At 36.9% G+C, this 18,675-nt stretch overlaps 1 protein-coding gene across 1 annotated transcript; it reads right to left on the bottom strand.

Moving 5' to 3' along the window:
* Nucleotides 1–10,160: 10,160 nt before the first annotated feature.
* Nucleotides 10,161–10,664, bottom strand: LOC145680476 (uncharacterized). The gene has a single exon (XM_081751049.1). The coding sequence runs from the start codon at nt 10,662–10,664 to the stop codon at nt 10,161–10,163; it is 504 nt and encodes a 167-aa protein (XP_081607175.1).
* Between the last annotated feature and the right edge of the window lie 8,011 nt (nt 10,665–18,675).

The raw sequence follows: 18,675 nt of genomic DNA, 5'->3' as shown, positions 1-18,675 counted from the left end.
GGGACGTCTCAGTGATTTTTTTCAAAATATACTTCTGTATAGGGTAACATGGGGAAATTTCTGAATTTTTTTCTGGCGGGCTTATTTTTGCACCTAGAAGATTGAAATTGTGCACAAACATTCATCATACCTAGTAGTATTTATCGGATTTTTTTCAGATCTCTGCATTAAAACAGGGGGTCTAGAGAGGGGAAAAATTGAAAAAAGGGATTTTCAGACCAAAAAATCCCGTTTTTCACGATTTTCCCGCCTCACATACATGATGGAGACACGCGAGTCATACCGTCTGAAAGGCAGTTCCATTCTGAAGAGAATGACGGTCGAATTATTATTCTAGGGTAATTAGGGACGTCTCAGTGATTTTTTTCAAAATATACTTCTGTATAGGGTAACATGGGGAAATTTCTGAATTTTTTCTGGCGGGCTTATTTTTGCACCTAGAAGATTGAAATTGTGCACAAACATTCAGTCCACCGAGTAGTATTTAACAATTTTTTTTCAGATTTCTGCATTAAAACAGGGGGGGTCCAGAGGGGCTAAAAGTTGAAAAAAGGAAAATTTAGACCAAAAAATCCCTTTTTTCAGCAATTTCCCGCCTTAGATGCATGATGGAGACATGTGAATGGTACCACCTGAACGGCAGTTCTATTCAGAAGATAATATGGGCGACACATGACCCTAGGGTAATTAGGGATGTCTCAGGAATTTTTTTCCCTGAGATCATAGTCTTTTGTGGTAATTTGGGGTATTGTGGGAATTTTTGATAAAATTTCTCCCGCCCTTACTATTCAAGATAGAAACTTGAAATTTGGCACACACATTCAGAAAACCAAGTACTATTTCTCAGATTTTTTTAGTTGTCTACGTTCACACGGGGGGTCTAGGGGGGCCAAAGTTCGAGAAAAAAAAATTCCCTCAGAAATTTTCACTTTGACATTTTTCCCGCTTCTGGTATATGGTATGAGCATGCAAGTGGTACTATTTGAAAGCCAGCTCTATTCTGAAGAGAATGAGGTATGAACCATAATCCTAGCATAAATAGTGACGATGCAGTACCTGCTTGACTGAAAGTCTAAAAAGTAGCCCAAAAACACAAGATCCCAAAAGGGCTAAACGTGACACACGTATATGCTTGTCTATGCATCTTTGACATTGCATTTTATTGCCCGTGATTTTCTTTTTGGCTCACTGTGTAGGCATATTAATGTTTCTTGATACTACTTAATATTCATTGTTCTATTTTCCCATCGAAAAATTGAAAAATGAAATGAAATCTTTAGTTTAACATCTCACGATTATGCCCTTTAGGCTAAGGGAAACCGATGATTAAGACAAGTGAATGATGATGGAAGAATTCGTGGAATAAGAATGTGGAAGGAAACGGCAGTATCCTGAGAAAAATCCATTGGTACAGTATTGTCCACCACCACAAGCTTACTTGGCCGTGGATCGTGGGGAAATTAGGTTTGCAGTAATCTATACACTTCAGTATTTCCCGATTCCATTTTAAGTAGATTTACGTACTCAGCGCAAAACTTAAATTGTACACACGACTGCATAAATTAAATATCAGTCGATTCAGCATATTCTTTTGATTTTCTTGAAAAACTGCATATGAAAGAAATCTCATATAAAACCAGTACCTCTGGCAATCCTGCCATGCGACTTAGTTCACTTGTAAAAGAGGAAATAATTTCGTAACTTTGCCGCACGCAAGGATAAATGAAACAAGCAATACCATCTGCTAACCCACATTTGTGGAGTGAACTCACTTTTTAATTGAAGACCTGAATTGAAAAACTACCTAAGTCCACCGGAATAATTTCTTTTCCTTTAGAAAAAATAAGAAAAATATAATATTGAATATTTTTGTTCGAAAGTGTTTTTGTGGTTTATCTTACTAATTACGTTCCTTGTCCTCCTTAAAGTGCCAACTGCGTGAAATTGATATATCAACATGGAAGATATGTTATATATGTCTGGAGCGTAGACTTGAGATATTTTCCATTTCAGGTCCTCAGTTTGAAATATATTTATGTAAAGTACCGTTATATGTTCAAAGTGTGAATAATTGATTACATTTTAATATACTAATGAAAAACATGATCGAAGAGTCTTCCTTCCCCTAAGCAAATCCTGAAATAACGCCACTTGTTTGTATTATGAGGAGTAATTAGAAAGTAAGGTTACAAAGTCTGCAGGAAAACTTGTTTCATACAACCAATGCAACCAACACATTAGTACTTACCTTAGGTTATTTTTCAACAAAGTCTCCATATCGGTTGAAAGACTTTCGTATCGTGGGATGAGTTTGAAGATTCTGTTCTGGTAAAAATCCTGTCCTTGCGTGTTCAGCCACGTTGTCACGAAGTGTTTCACCTCCTCGTCGGAAGCGAAGCGACGGCATCCTGGGTGCCCCTAGTGCAGGGCGCCCAGCCTTTTTTTTTTTTTTTTTTTTTGCTTTAGAACAAGGAAAAGATGAAAATCACTGGTACTTGGTCAGGGCTGTAGAAGGGATGTGCTCTAGTCGTTCCAAGCATAACGTCAGTGGTTGAAATACTGGGTCTCCAGGGTTGCCATTAACAATATTGGTCCGTCTTTCTTTGAAGACATGACACCACTTCCTTACATGTTGCTTTGAAGTTTAGCCTTCCCTATATACCTCTACAATGGTGTATACATGATCAGAGTCCGAAATCTTCAAACCTGTACCAAGATCGACATATCATTAATCTACAAATAAATTTTCGTTAAGTTACAGTAAATAACAAAAGTTTTATATTTTGTAACTTGGTTTTTCAATCATCCCTCGTGGGAGAAAAGTGAGCTTGGGGTGGTTTTCAATTTTGGTCCTCCATATGTATAACTTTCCTTCTGTTAAATAATAATTTTTCTCTTCATGTTTGAGTCCATTGTTATCTCGACTGATATCCAAATGACCATATCACAACTAAAAAAAAAAAAAAAAAAAAAAAAAAGAGCTTTCTGTTTTCAAAATTAAGATGACAGTGAATTCTTAATGCATACAACAATTCTCAGAGTCAAAGATGTTTGAAAGTCTAACTATACTGCGCGGATAAAACAAGTTACAAGTTTAATTAGACTACAAGAGACATGTTTGTACCCGTGATATTACCGGTTCCGCGTTGCTTTCAGGCGTGATATAATGGATTTTTACTACATTGAAATATCTGGAGAGGTATATAGAAGAATAAAACGAAGAAAATACTATCTGAATGAAAATAAATGAAGAATAAATCTTAATACTGTCCATGGAAATTGAAGTCAGTTTATTAAGAACCTAAAAACACAAATCTTAATTTAATTAGGCACAACATAGAAAAGAAAGAGCCTACAAGTATATTTTCCTTTTTCAAAATCAAAACACTTTATAGCTTTGTTTATGAAAGAAGAAAGTTGATTTGATTTTTTTTTAAAAAAAAAACGGAAGCTTTTCAACATTTGTAATATTCTTTTGTTGTGGCAATACTCTTTTGCTTTTTGTCTGGTTGATTCAAATTAATTATTCCTCTAAATGACGAGAGTATCTTTTCATGTTTAGTCTAGCAGAAATTCGTACAATATAACTTTTTACTTTGCAGTTGATTAAATCATTGAACAAAATTGGCTCTTTTTAATGAATACAATAGAAGTATATATTTACGGACAAAAGATGGAAAATACAGAGGATATAAAGAGACCCTCAAATGAAATAATAAAAATAAAAAAGACACAACGACAGCTAATTCGTTTTTGGAGGAAGTTTCAAGATATTTTGAAACTTCTTTAATAATGTTTTCCTTTACTGGATTTGGATACTTTAACTAAAACTTGAAAAATGAGATAAAGTATTTTGAAACCATTCTTAAATTGTAGATCTTTCCTTGAGACTGTTTACAGAATTCAAAAGCTGACGCCATGACCTAATTTAATTCTATCGGTTGCTTTCTTCGGAGTTTAGTATTCCGTTCAGCTTCGAAGCTATAATGAGACATTGATCTGCAACTTAATGTGGGAACCTCACAAACTTCCACCGGAAATCAAACTCAACTCTACTGAACTGACATCAGTGCCGTTACGCAAGGAAGTTGGTTTATAACTGGATGATTTCAAGGGGACATTCGAAATACATTAATTGATACGCTTGTGTGTGGTGTGTCACTGTTAGGAGTATGTGTGTCAGAGCTAAGAGTATGTGTATGTCAGTGTTAGGTATGTGTGTGTCACTGTTAGCAATATGTGTCAGTGTTAGGAAAATATGTGTGTGTGTGTGTGTGTCACTGTTAGGTGTATGTGTATCTGTATTGGGAATGTGTGTGTGTCAGTGTCGGGAGTATTAGCTTCACTATTAGGAATATGTGTGTGTTAGGAGAAAGTGTGTGTGTGTGTGTGTCTTTGTGTGTCAGTGTTAGGAGCATGTGTCACTGTTAGGTGTGTATATGTGTCTGTGTTGGGAGTATATCTGTGTCTGTGTTAGGAGACAAACAGCAGTAGACACAATCGCCTATTTATCAGTGTATATTTTTACATTACAGTTCATAAATAAAAACCTTTCCTAGTTATAGAAACTGTTTATTTAAAAAAAAAAAAAAATATTAACCGATTTGGAAAGAGCGCTAAGAAAACAGTTAATAATTTTTAAAATACTGTAAAGGGAAAAATTGTTTTAAAAATGGGTAGAACGTTACTAATATCAATATTTTTTTAAATTTTGTACCAAGCTAAACCTAATACAAAACTTATTACCTAATATAAAATTATAATGACATCTTTCATTAGGAACTAATTTGTCTAGTTTGGCACAAACTTCAATTTTTTATTGATATTAGTGCCGTTTTAGCCATTTTAAAAATTATTTGCTCCTTTTTAACGCTTCTTAAATTATTTTATGCTTTCCAGTGCTTTTCTGAAGTTTATTAATTATAAATATATAAATAAAAGCTTTTGTTGAGTTTTTTTTTTTAAAAAAAAAACAAGTCCGTTAATGCGTTTTAAAAGTTTATTTTTCCACTTTCCTTTTACATCATGGCTATTGATAGCGTTCGTAAAGCGTTTTTATTGCTCATGCGTACGCTTGGAATACACTGACCATGGTTTTAAATGTGGATGACCAATCACAATGCGCTGTAAAACGCGAAAGCAATAAAAACGCGGAGAAAACATTAGCTCCAGCGTATTTGTTGCGTTTTGGAACAACAGACCGCCCGCTGTTTCAAAGATGTTTAAAGGAAGAAAAGAAGGAAGACGTGTTGCTAATCAAGGGGATTTTAGCAAGAAACAGCTGCTTGGAAGATACTTTGTGCAGAGTATTGGAACTCTGCTATTATAGACCTGGACCTGGCAAAAAAAACGACCTGGAAACCCTGACTGGCTGACAGTATGATTTATAACTCTGGCGAAAGTAAAATTACCGAGTAGCCACCTAGGTCGCATTCGCTGCAGGGGGTGCGCGTTCTCAAATAGCCATATGCTTATTGTAGTGGATTAGGTGCATAACTACACTAGAGGTAGTACACCAACACCCAAAAACTAACTCTATGGCCTATGGAACCCGGAGGTTCAATGCCGCATTCATAGAAGTCTCCGGTAACGTCCTTAGCCAACAGGATCCAGTTTCTATTTTGTATATGTTTTTCTGCGAGATCCATCTTAATATTGTCCTCCCATCTGTACCAGTACCTAGGTTATCTGAGTGGTCGTTTTCCGATTGGACTTCCAGTTAGAACTTTTGAAAGCGTTTTTATTTTCTTCCATTCTGGCTACATGACCTGCCCATCTGAGCCTCCTGGAATTGATCCTAACAATGTTTGGTAAGGACACAGACACCCTATAAAATGAGTTGACCTACGAAACATATTGTTAACTACTATCAAAAAATATATGTTTCAGAATCCTGAGATACCCACACGACAATTTTTATAGAGGGAGTTTGGCTACGAGCATATAACTTGAAGTACTCCCCAACTACCTCTATAAAAAATGTTGCAGAAGTACCGCAGGATCCTGAAATTTGAATTTTTGGATAGGCTAGTTCCTAAATGAAGTCTTGGCCCACTACGGCAAATCCCATAGTTTTGGAACTATGAACTTTTAAATTTCATTTTTTCATGTTTTCGGCAGGCTGTAACTCCGAAAGGAAGCACTTGTGCGCCTAGGTTGGTCTATACTTTTTGCCTTATTTTGGTGTCAGGAATCACCTTCCAAACGTTGTCGGTGTTGTTTTGAAACACCCTGTATATATATATATATATATATATATATATATATATATATATATATATATATATATATATATATATATATATATATATATATATATATATATATATCAAGATTTTTGTGAGATAGATTCGTAACAACAAAATAGATTCTACTCCCGTCTTTATTTCTACATTGGAATCAAAAAGCGATTGATTTGACTACTTGTGGTTTCCAATCTGAATTCCCGAAACTTAGAAGTCTGTCATTTCACAATCTGTCATTTCACAATCTGAAACGAACTTTTTTCCCCCCTGTTACAGAAATGGTTTTATTACATGCGGACGAGGAAAGGGATGAGGGGGAAAATGAAATGAAATCTTTGAGTTTTACGTCCCACGGTTATGCCGGTTAGGCTAAAGGAGACGGTGATTATGAGAAATGAATGAAATGGTGGAATGAAGGAAATGGGAGGAAACGGGAGAACCCCGAGAAAACCCACGCACACGGTGTTTGTCCACCATAAAGTTCACTTGGCGGGGGTTGGAAGGGATGAGGGAATGCCGGCACTCAACCATGAAAATTTTAGTACAGCAACTTCTATGGTTTCTACATGTCCTTCGACTTACCTTCGTTTCTCATTTTATTTGCGATGTTGTTATTGCATGCAAAGTTTGCAATGACATTCATTTGCGTATGAATACATCATGTAAAATGTATACAGACAATATAAAAAATGGTTAGTGAAATAACAATTTTAAAAAAAGGTACCGGAAAAGATAACGCAAAAAAAAAAACATTGTACTTACATAATGAAACTAATATTAACTCGATTATGAATTTAATACACTAGTTCCTCCTAATAATCCCTTAATGGATGTTCACTCACTGTAGTCAATAATTAGGTTTTTCCCTTGCGATTATGCTATGTTGACCTACATTTTCCGCAGTGCCAATTACGACGTGCGAACTGCTCCAAGTTTCGCACGCAACTTTTGGCAAATCCTTTCGAGGAACTGGGACTAACATGCATGTGGCCATCTTTACTTAAGATGCTTTTGTAGAGATCTCAAGTCAGTTTTATGTTAACGCCGTTGCTATTAAAACGCAACAACTCGGGGGATACTATTAACGCTAAACTGTGCGGGAACAAGATGGAAGATTACTAGTTCATAATCTGATGAAACTTATAATCACCAACAAAAGTGGTTTGACGCTAAAAGCTGTCATCATTTCAAGCTGAGACACGACTCAATGTCAGGTATTCGCCATAAATTAATCTTCATCAGAAGAAGCTAACCCTGTAAAATACTTCACGCGTATACAAACTGGAAATCTCTCTCTCTCCCTGCCCTTTTCATTTAAACTACCAGATGAGATTGGAAGCGGGCAGAACTAGAGGTACCAAAGAGCACAAGGCAGGGCAGGAAACCAAAAGCCGTAAAAATTTTAGTAGGTCAACACTGCTGTCATGTTAACACAAGAGTTAAACAGGGGTCTGTACGCATGTCGCCAGTTGCTGATAAGCACAAAGCCATTTGTTTGAAACGTGTGTTTTCTGGTCTTTTTTTTTTTTTTTTTTTTTTTTTTTTTACCATGCTATTGTTTAAGGATACAGCTTAGAGATTATGAGTTAAAATGATACAAACGTGTTGTTCTCCAGCTTAAAGATAATCTAACAAAATTACAATCTCTGGGAGTAAAATTCAAATTAAATAGACTCAACTAGTTGTCAAGGCAAGTAATTTATACGTTAATAGTTAATTATTAGCACTATTTTACTACTACTACTACTAGTACTATTATTATTATTATTATTATTATTATTATTATTATTATTATTATTATTATTATTATTATTATTATTATTATTATTATTATTATTATTAACATAAACGAAGAGACCATAGCTTCCCTTGCTGATGCAGTAGCTAGTGCACGCGCGCGCCTTTGCTTGTGTTTCGATCCCACCTTACAGTGTAGGTTCACGTCTCATATAGCTTCTACGCTGAAAAAGGAACGTTGAACTCCAACTAACCAAACCGACCATAAGAGAACAATGGCAAATTAAAAAGAGAAAATAATACCATTAATAATATCGGATGTCTGAGTAGCCCAGAAGACATGAAAACAGGCGTTTAAAAGAATCGAAATTGAAGGGGGCAGTGGCGGATCTAGATTGGGGCCGGGGAACCTAGCTCCATCACTTCTCAGAGTGACGAAAATAATTTAAGCTACTATTCATATATTTTTGAAACTTTATAGTAAGCTCATGTCATACCTACAATAGTCTGGATTCCGGCAGGCCCTCCAGTTTTTAATTTCTAGATCCGCCACTGGAAGGGGGAGGGGAATAAAACGTAAGACAGAAGTGCGTCGTGCTGGACTTCTACACAATAGTAAGAACTGGAACTTTCTGGAGTCCATACATCAAAGGAAAAAAAGCACATAGAAGCAGAACTTATTTTACTTGGATATCCAATATAGTATTACGTTCTTGGATGAGGAGTTGAAAAAACGTAATACGTAATACGTAATAATAATAATAATAATAATAATAATAATAATAATAATAATAATAATAATAATAATAATAATAATAATAATAATAATAATAATAATACAATAAAATCTGTCTTTAGCGAAATCGAACAGGACTCGCAAAAATTCATGTTAAAAATAGGTTTGCTGTTAAAGGTAGACCTATGAAAAAAATGCATCCATATAGTGGATATACTGAGATAAGGTAAGCGTACCTTAGTCAGTTTACTGTATTTGTTTCTACCACGAATTGTTAATACCCGCAAAACTTACAATAAACAGAAAAAGTATTTACGCTAACTTTTATTTATAACTTTTTAAATAATTAAGGAAGTTTTCTGTACACATTACTGCTAGGGATGCGCACGAGACAAGATTTGTGGCTGTCTCGTCTCGAAAATGTGCTGTAAAAATGATGTCTCGACTCGAAAAATGTGTGTTTCTCTATTGGAAGAGCCGTGTCTCGACTCGAATTTTCTCAGAAAAATCCTGTCTCAACTCGTCTCGTGCGCATCCCTAATAACTGCTTGGCTGCTCGACTTTCCACAAAGTCTTTAGCCTGAGAAACCACACTAAGCATATGTGTCATTTCGACATAAGGCAAATTGTTGTAGTTCCTGTAAATTTTTAAAAACATCTTAATAAGTCTTTAGCTGAAACTTTTCTCCCAATTCTTGTCACAAGTCTCTCCTTCCTTCATCTTCTCTTCTCCTTTTAAACTTTCCGTATAATTCTCGGTTAAAGCATCTATATCGGTTGTGTTGGTTTTGGTCTGCACATCACTGTCTGTTTTATTGTCACATTTTCTAACTTTCGAGTAAACTAGGAAAGAAGGTTCAACATTCCCATGCTATTCAATGCAATGACACATATCAAACTAACTTCCCTTGCTGTCTGCACTTGCATTTCCGAAATTAAATTACCTACATACTATTATAGTTCAATCCCAATCCATTTCACCTATTAACTATATTTCACTAAACTCACACACACCTATTAACTAAACTCTCTCTCTCTCTCTCTCTCTCTCTCACACACACACACACACACACAGGGTGAGTCATAAGTCTCCATACAAATGATGATAATACTACACTACAGTTATGTTCCACATGTTTCCCTTGCATGTCGAGACAAAATGGCAGGCGCTCCAACCAATTCCGACGAACATTTGTCAATGTTGCACTTGTTACTTGTTTGCATGCTGCACTGATTCTTTGTTTAAGATTATTCAAATCCCGAATTTTCTCCTGGTACACAATCGATTTCAGGTGGCTCCACAAATAAAAATCCATGGGAGTGAGGTCTGGCGACCTTGGTGGCCACTCCACCGAACCACGTCGACCGATCCAATTCCCCGGGAACTGCTGGTCCAGCTATCGGCGCACTTCAATGCCGTAGTGGGGTGGTGCTCCATCCTGCTAAAAAAAAGGAGGGAAGCCCTCACTCTCATCCAAGATTGACATTAAGATGTCATTTTTCAACATATCAAGATAACCTTTGGCGTTAAGGTTTCCTTCAATGAAAAAAGGGCCAACAATCCTGTTACTCCATATCCTGCACCACACTATGAGTTTCGCTGCATCTTGCTGTTTGCACTCAGACATCCAATGTGGGTTGGTATCACTCCAGTACCTCACATTTTGCCTGTTCACCTCACCACTAACATAAAAGTTTGCCTCATCTGAAAAAAGGATGGTACTAACAAAATCATGATCACTTTGGTACATGTTTAGTGCCCATTCACAAAACTCTGCCCTGCGATCAGGATCGTCTTCTGACAGCTTCTGCAACATTTGTAGCTTGAATGGGTGCCACTTGTTAGTATGCAAGATACACATGACACTGCTTTGGCTGATACCAATTTCTGCAGAGAGGCGTCGGGTTAACTTTTTCGGACTCTTGACCATTGCTGTCAGCACCATCGTTGACGTAACTTCATTTGCTGCCGTTTTCGGTCTTTCACGTCAAGGTTCGTCGGCCACAGAATCTGTCCTCTTGAATTTCTGAATGAGTTTGGCCACTGTGTCATGGGTTATCTGCGTTCTGTGTGTTTCATTGAACGCACGTGCTACATGACGCGTGGTACAACTACCAGCCAACAGAATGATGTCAATACGTTCTTCCTTCGTAAATGACATTCTTTCGCTTCTTTAACTTTGGTTCAACTACCTAGAAAATACGTAAAACATAAACATTAGTCATCTTGTATGGAGACTTATGACCTACCTCTCATTGAATATCTAAAATCTTTCTAAACGCCTCCGGAATTTGAAATTTTCCCTTAAAAGGCTTATTTTGATTTCGTTGTCCGCGTAACAGAGTTTCTGCTTAATTAAGGGTATTTAACACTTTTATTTTGCTTCTAAATTCATGGGGCCCAGAAATACGGTGTATTTCATTTTAAGATAAGTTTTTATTCAGTAAGGATTCCGTAGAAGACGAGTGTTACTGTACTAGACAGTTCATAGAGCAGAAATGTATAGTATATTACAGTGGGATCTTGTTAACTCGAAGCTGAAAGGAATACATAAAAATTCGAGTTATCGAGTTTTTCGAATAATCAAGGTAAGACATATCAAGGTGGCCATAACAAAAATTCGAGATACCGAGGTTCCGCTTTCCTCATTAAAAGTGACCATATAACCTCCATAACTGGTAATTTTATTTGTTCGACCTCTTATAATTCGAAGTTGTGAAACTTCCAAGAAAGAAGAGGAGTTATTGATCTAGAAACAGGTGGAGGTGGGCTTTCATGTCTGGACGATATTAAAATATAATTACAATATACATTAGCAACAATGACAATTACGTAAAAACATAGTTATCGAGGTCACATCAAGAGAAATTCGACGTATAGAGGTAAATCTTAACTTGTAGAAGTTCGTAGATACGGAAGTTCGAGTAACCGAAGTTTTTAAATATCATTAGGAAACCCTTAAAATTCGACTTATCGAGATTACAATTGTTAAATATTTTACTCACAGAGGCTATTTTAACATTGAGTGTTATAGAGAGTTCAAAAGAATGTGAAAAACTTCGAGTTATCGTGGTCCAAGGGTATGATTGACCTAAAATCCTCAGAAAATGGACAACTTAATTACAAAATAGTTTTGTGTTATTCTTTCTAGATAATTTTTTACATGAACTACATGGTTTATTCATATTATTCTGCAAAGTAGTTATTTTATTTGATTGCAAATATTTACACAAACATTCAGATATAAGCTTGAAGGGCAGTTCGCACTCCAGTCATTAAGAGCATTTCACATTCTCCGTGTGTTGCCTGTACATTCGAACGACTATATAAATACAAGCAATTGGCCCCTTTTCATATAACAGTTGTCCGGACGAAACTCGTCAGTGTGTAAAAGAACATCAGGATTTTTGTGCTAGCACCATCCCACACTTGTCCGACCATTTGCATGGACGACATGAATGAGAGGCGTGACGGTGTATGGACAACAACATATTGTGCTTCTTTTATCCTTCCAATTGTTGGACGAAGTATTGCCTGTTGTAAAATTGAAAAAAAAAATCTTAAAAAAAGAGTAAAAATAAGCACTAACGAGCTCGTAAGTAATGAAATCTTATCTTTATGACATGACCTTTCAATTCGACATCTTCCTTTTATCTACAGGATGGGCACAAAGTTCCTGTTACCACTCCCCTTTTAAAATACTAAATATCGCAAATATGCAAGCTTTAATTATAAGTGTAGGTGTATTCACTATTGGTTGAGTTTTATGTGTAATGGACATCTGTTGATTTTATGTCTAAATGTCTAACAAATCAACATTGGCTCTATAGCGCTCCGAACACAAATATGCCACCAGATTCTGTAGAACATTCTTCGCACCATTATTGGAGTAACCTGTCAGAAAGCAAGTCTTACAGCTTCTTTCAACTCATCAATCGTAGCATAACGTTGTGCTATAACAATATTTTGAGAGCCAATTCTCACAGGTCGTTAAGTCCAGGCTTCGAGGTGGCCAGTTAAGTGGAGCGGGCAATGAAGGCGATCCTCGATCAATCCACCGTCCTGGAAACACCTCATTGGGACATTCTCGAACTGAAGTGGCAAAATGAATAGGCGCTCCATCTTGCTGAAACTAACATGTCGCCTTCAACCCTCAGGTTTACAAAAGGGAAATGAACAGTTCCTTAGCATATTAAGATATCGATGTTGGTTAATGGGTCTGTCAAATCTCTCGCTCTCTCTCTCTCTCTCTATAGGTAGATAGATAGATCGTAAATTTGTTTGCTGTTGACGCCAGCCAAGATTATGACATGAGAAGGTTATTCTTAATCTCCTCATAAAAATAAGGGTTTTCCTTTGACCAGAAGGGAACATTCTTTGATCGAGAGCTTCGGTGTGTGGGACATTCATAATTTAAAATCACTTTTTTACGTTTCGGGATAGTGTCAAGCACCTGAAGAAGTGCGTCATATGCCTATTTCCTTCGATTTAAATCATTATCAGATAATTCTTGAACAAATTTCAGTTGATATGGGTGTAATTTTAAGTCAAGTCCCATGTAATTGCGCTTAATTGGCCGGGGTATACGAAGTTTCGTGGACCATATGCGGGTTGACTTCCTTGGTGATCTTTCCAAACGCCGCAACTTCTTTTCATTATTTCTCTTTTATTGATGATATACCACTTCGTAGTTCATCTGAAATGCTCCCGGCCGGTAGAAAACAGTTTCTGTACAGACACAGAAGTGTTCTCTTTGGAAAGAGCTTTCGTCCGAACCGTGCCTGGAAATTCATACGCACCTCTTCTAACGTTTTCACTGTTCTGGGCTTCTTGAACCCAAGTGCTTGTGTTGATACATTCTTCAATGGTATAATCACTTGTATAATAACTTGTATCTTAAATAAGAAAGAAATACAAATTGTATTTACAGTTTACACAGTCTGATTAGTTTATACGTAGTTAAAGGAATGACGGAACTTTGTGTCAGTAGCGGATCTGGAAGTTCAAATCAAATGAAAATATTAGCAAGTAATTGTTTTCATTATTGGGAAAAAAGGAAAAATGGATGATTTCTTCTTCTTCTTTTTATTATTATTATTATTATTATTATTATTATTATTATTATTATTATTAGTAGTAGTAGTAGTAGTAGTAGTAGTAGTAGTAGTAGTAGTAGTAGTAGTAGTAGTAGTAGTAGTAGTAGTAGTATTTTAGCAAATATTTATTAAAGGTATATTGGGATTTACAACATCCCTAGTTAAGCGAATCATCATTTAGTTTCTTCTGTCACAAATTTACAAGTGTGTCACTGATTTTTGTTCTAAATAATTAGTTTTCTTTTTGTTAGTTATAGCAGTGCATTTCGGACAAGATATTATTTAGGTAATTACCAGTCAATGTTAATTTGTAGAAGAAACAGTTGAAGAGCGTAACTATGTTTGCTTATTATAGATTCATGGTTGTGATGGAAGTTAAGTCGTGTTAAAGAATTGAGTCTAAATTGGTTGTAATATTGGTAATAGCTGTTGCTGAAGTATATGTAGTTAGAAACTACGTTGAATATTAAATGTTGATTGTGAAGAAGCCTACATTTATTAAATGATACAGACAGGTCTAGTTTAACCCTCTTAAGGTCCTCAGGTCTATTTTGATACATTTTCAATGTTCCATAATTCCTCAAGTATATCATCTAAAATTCTCACATGACTTTTATTAATTTTACTATGTTTGCTTATAAAATTAATATAATCGCCGTAGGTCTTTAAATTACAGAGCTCATAAATTATTTTTACACTTAAGTTCCTCTGGGTCCATTTGGACCTATACAATTCACTATGTAGATCTTATGCAGTGTTCGGACCATTACACACTAAGATGCACTTGTTTATGATCACTCGTTGCTTTGGTAAATCTTTTATCATTTTTGGACGTTGGCGGAAAATTTCCCACAAAACGGGAAATTCGTAGAGGCGGCAGAAATGAAGGGAATTTCTTTCAAATATAGTGACAAATCAGAAAGTTCTTGCGCTCTTCGCTTATTTTACACTATATTCGATCAGTAAGGTTCTCGTTTACTCTGGCGTTCTTGCTTTCACTTTCCCCTTGTATCCAGTGGCGTAACCACTATTTTTTGGAGGGGGCAAGTATCAGTGTCATTGATGAATATTGTAAAGTTCAGCTGTATTGTATTGTAAAGTGTTAGTGCAGAAGTAGGTAGAGCAAATTAGAGTCCGTAATCATTTCCCACTACCGTTTTTTTTTTTTAATTATAGAATCCTCTAAACAGTATTTGGCATAAATACTACAATATTGTAACTTCTGTAATATTAGGTAGGTGTCCACTCAAGCTGACAGTCTCGGAAAGATTTCTTCACTACCAAACTACGTGAATGATTGTAGGACACTCGCTGCTTCACTACAAACAGAGATGGGTTAGAGATCCCTACAAAGCTCCACTGCAAGCTACGGCGAGTTGTGATTAGGAATATCTTGCTACTCCACTGCAAGCAGAAAGAGAGATAAAGTTTCCTACAAGGCTCCATTGCAAGCTAAGGCTTTGAGTTTGGGTGAGGTACTTCCTAAGCTCCACTGCAAGCCAAGAAAGGAGACTTGAGCAGTTGAAAAAAATAGCTGTCCATGGAATCCTCTCGGTTATACATGCGCCCCAGGTGAGGCAGTGGTGCTGCTGTTCCCTCTTCTTCATGTGACCAATGGTATCGCTGTCTTCTCCGTCGTCTGCAGCCATAGTACTCCATAGTAAGGTGCACGTGGTTGTTGTTTATAAGGAGGTACATATGTTGGGTGTTTGTGAACATAAGTACGTGAACATTACAAAATATATAATTTGCATTATTTATTGCATGGATATAATATTGATGTCTGACTGCCCCCTGCCCCTCTGTGGTTGTACCACTGCCTGCATATCTCCATATTTTCGCGGATGTATTTCAAACCCTTCCATTTACACTATAAACCATAATATCTCAACTGTCTATGGACATACACTTTCAGATTTATTGTTGTACTTTGGTGTGTGTGTGTGCATCAGAGCCCTGCACGGGCCGGGCGCGCCCGGTTTGGCCCGGTGCCCGGCCCGTTTCAAGTAATATCAAACTGGACCGGGCCCTAACGGGGCCGGGCACATTTCGGGCACATATCGGGCCGAACCGGACCGAGCCGGATACTCTGAAAAACGGTTCGGAAACTAATGTTGTCAGCCTATTTGTTTTTTTTAATGTCCTCCACTACCTCTATTTTTGCCGTGTTTGTACGGTCTTACTGTCAGCCTATGTTAATCGTAATATGTTTGGGAAACTGACTCTTTATTCAAGACTGCGATGTACTGGTAATACTATTACTATTACTACTTCTACTACATCTATTACTACTTCTACTACATCTATTACTACTTCTACTACATCTATTACTACTTCTACTATTATTACTACGACCACTGCTAATACTACTACAAGTGCTACGACTTCGCGTCAGAGTTGACATGTCTGGTGGTACCGAATTTACTTTCTAAGTACAGAATAAAATGGAGAAATGCTAGTTATTATGGCCGGTCTGCGTAGAATGTGAACCGATGGTTGATCTACGAGGGAGAACAGTGGCTCAGTAGAAAAAACACTCACATCTGGTGCTAGAGGTCGTCTGATCAATCCCTGCTCATGCTATGTGAGCTTTGTTGTGGTCAAACATCGTGTGCGTGGGAGTTTCTGGGGTGGTCCCGCTTCCTCCCACTGTTTTCTTTCCACCAATTCATCCCATCATCATCCATACAGCCTGAGCCGTAGTTACCTAAAGAACGTATGATAAAGTCAAGTACTTGACCTAGTAAGTAGAATATGGTACGCTACCATTGGACCACGGAGGGCAAAACCATGAACTGGCGTGCTCATAAGATCAGTGCAATTTGTAGTAATGTTCAATTAGCAAGGCAAATATCGAATGGTGTTACATGTTCATGTATTGTTTATAGTATGATGCTACAAATATAACAAAATAACTAACTCTATGGCCTATGGAACCCGGAGGTTCAATGCCGCGTTCACAAAAGCTCTCCACTGACTTCTATTCTTAGCTAACTGCATCCAGTTTCTACTTTGTATTCCAATCTCTGCGAGATCCATCTTAATATTGTCCTCCCATCTGCGCCTAGGTCTTCCTAATGGTCGTTTTCCGATTGGTCTTCCAGTCAAGACTTTGAAAGCGTTTCTACTTTCTTCCATTCTAGCTACATGACCCGCCCACCTAAGCCTCCTAGACTTCACGACCCTAACAATGTTGGGTAAACCATATAAATTATGTAGTTCCTCGTTATGAAGTTTCCGCCATTCCCCATTCCCGTTCCTCTTGGGTCCGAATATTCGTCTCAGGATCTTTTCTCAAATACTTTCAGTCTATGTTCTTCCCTCAGAGTAAGTGACCATGTTTCGCAGCCATACAAAACAACAGGCATGATTATCGTTTTGTATATTTTAAGCTTCAAATTCCTCGACAGAATTCGCGACGACAAGAGATTTTGAACTGAATAGTAACACGAATTCCCTGCTTTTAGCCGACATTTAATTTCTTCATGAATATGATTTTCCTCTGTTAATATTGATCCTAGATATTTGAAACTATCCACTTTATCAAAAGTATTATTCGATATTTTAACGCATCCATAATTTGCTGTATTACGGTCCCGACGCACTTCGATGTATTTAGTTTTCTCTGCATTTACTTCTAAACCCATGTCCCTGCAAGCGTTTAATAAGATCTCTGCATTTCTTTCTATTGATCTCCTATCATCACCTATTAAATTTACATCATCAGCATATGCCATAACCTGGTGAATACCGTTCAACTGTAGGCCCTGGTTGCTATCTTTGATTTTCCTTATAGCGTATTCCAGAACGAAGTTAAATAATAATGGCGACAATGCATCTCCTTGTTTCAGGCCATTTTCGACGTGAAAGCTCGTGGACAAAAATTTTCCTACCCGAACTTTACTTTGGGATTCATTTAAACATATCTTAATTAATCTAATTAGCTTTCTTGGTATTCCAAGTTCTGTAAGAACGTTGTATAATGTTTCTCTCCTAACCGAGTCGTACGCCTTTCTAAAATCAATAAATAGTTGATGTACCGGGGTATTGTATTCCCACTTTTTTTCGAGTATTTGGCGAATGGTAAATATTTGGTCGATAGTTGATCGATTTCGTCTAAATCCGCATTGATAATCTCCAATAATTTCATCTGCGTATGGGGTCAGTCTTGCTAATAGAATATTTGAAAGGATTTTATAGGATGTTGACAGAAGAGAAATGCCTCGATAATTATTACAGTCAGTTTTGTCGCCTTTCTTGTGAATTGGAACAATGATTGATTCTTTCCACTCTTGTGGCAATTCTTCCTTGTTCCAGATAAGGAGATATAACAAAATATAATGATCAAATAAATCACCAAATCGCCAGGGTCGATTAGGTGTTCCTGGAACGGTGGCTCAGTGGTTGAGCGTTCACCTCTGGTGTATGGGGCCCCTAGTTTGATCGAGCTCTCGCCAAGTGAACTTTGTGGTGGACAAATACCGTGTGGGGGATTCGCGGCGTTCTCCTGTTTCCTTCCACTTTATTTATTCCACTATTTCATTTATTTCTCATCACCATCGTCTCCTTTAGGCTAGTTGGCAGGGACTTGGCGGGGACTGGAATCGAACCCGGGACCCCAAGCACCAGAGGTGAACGCTCTACCACTGAGCCACCGCGGCCCCCCTTTCTGTACTTAGATTGTAAAGGATGTACCACCAGACATGTCAACTCTGACGCGACGTCGTAGCAGTTGTAGTAGTAGAAGTAATAATAATAATAATAATAATAATAATAATAATAATAATAATAATAATAATAATAATAATAATAATAATAATAATAATAATAATAATAATAGCAGTAGTAGTAATAATAAGA

Source organism: Thermobia domestica, chromosome 1 (assembly GCF_964235325.1).
Source record: "Thermobia domestica chromosome 1, izTheDome1.hap1.1, whole genome shotgun sequence".
Taxonomy (NCBI): domain Eukaryota; kingdom Metazoa; phylum Arthropoda; class Insecta; order Zygentoma; family Lepismatidae; genus Thermobia; species Thermobia domestica.
This window is presented reverse-complemented; position numbering and strand designations above follow the sequence as displayed.

What these genes read in the sequence shown, in the direction of transcription:
- LOC145680476 (XM_081751049.1), bottom strand. Translation starts at nt 10,664, where the DNA reads ATGGTGCTGACAGCAATGGTCAAGAGTCCGAAAAAGTTAACCCGACGC.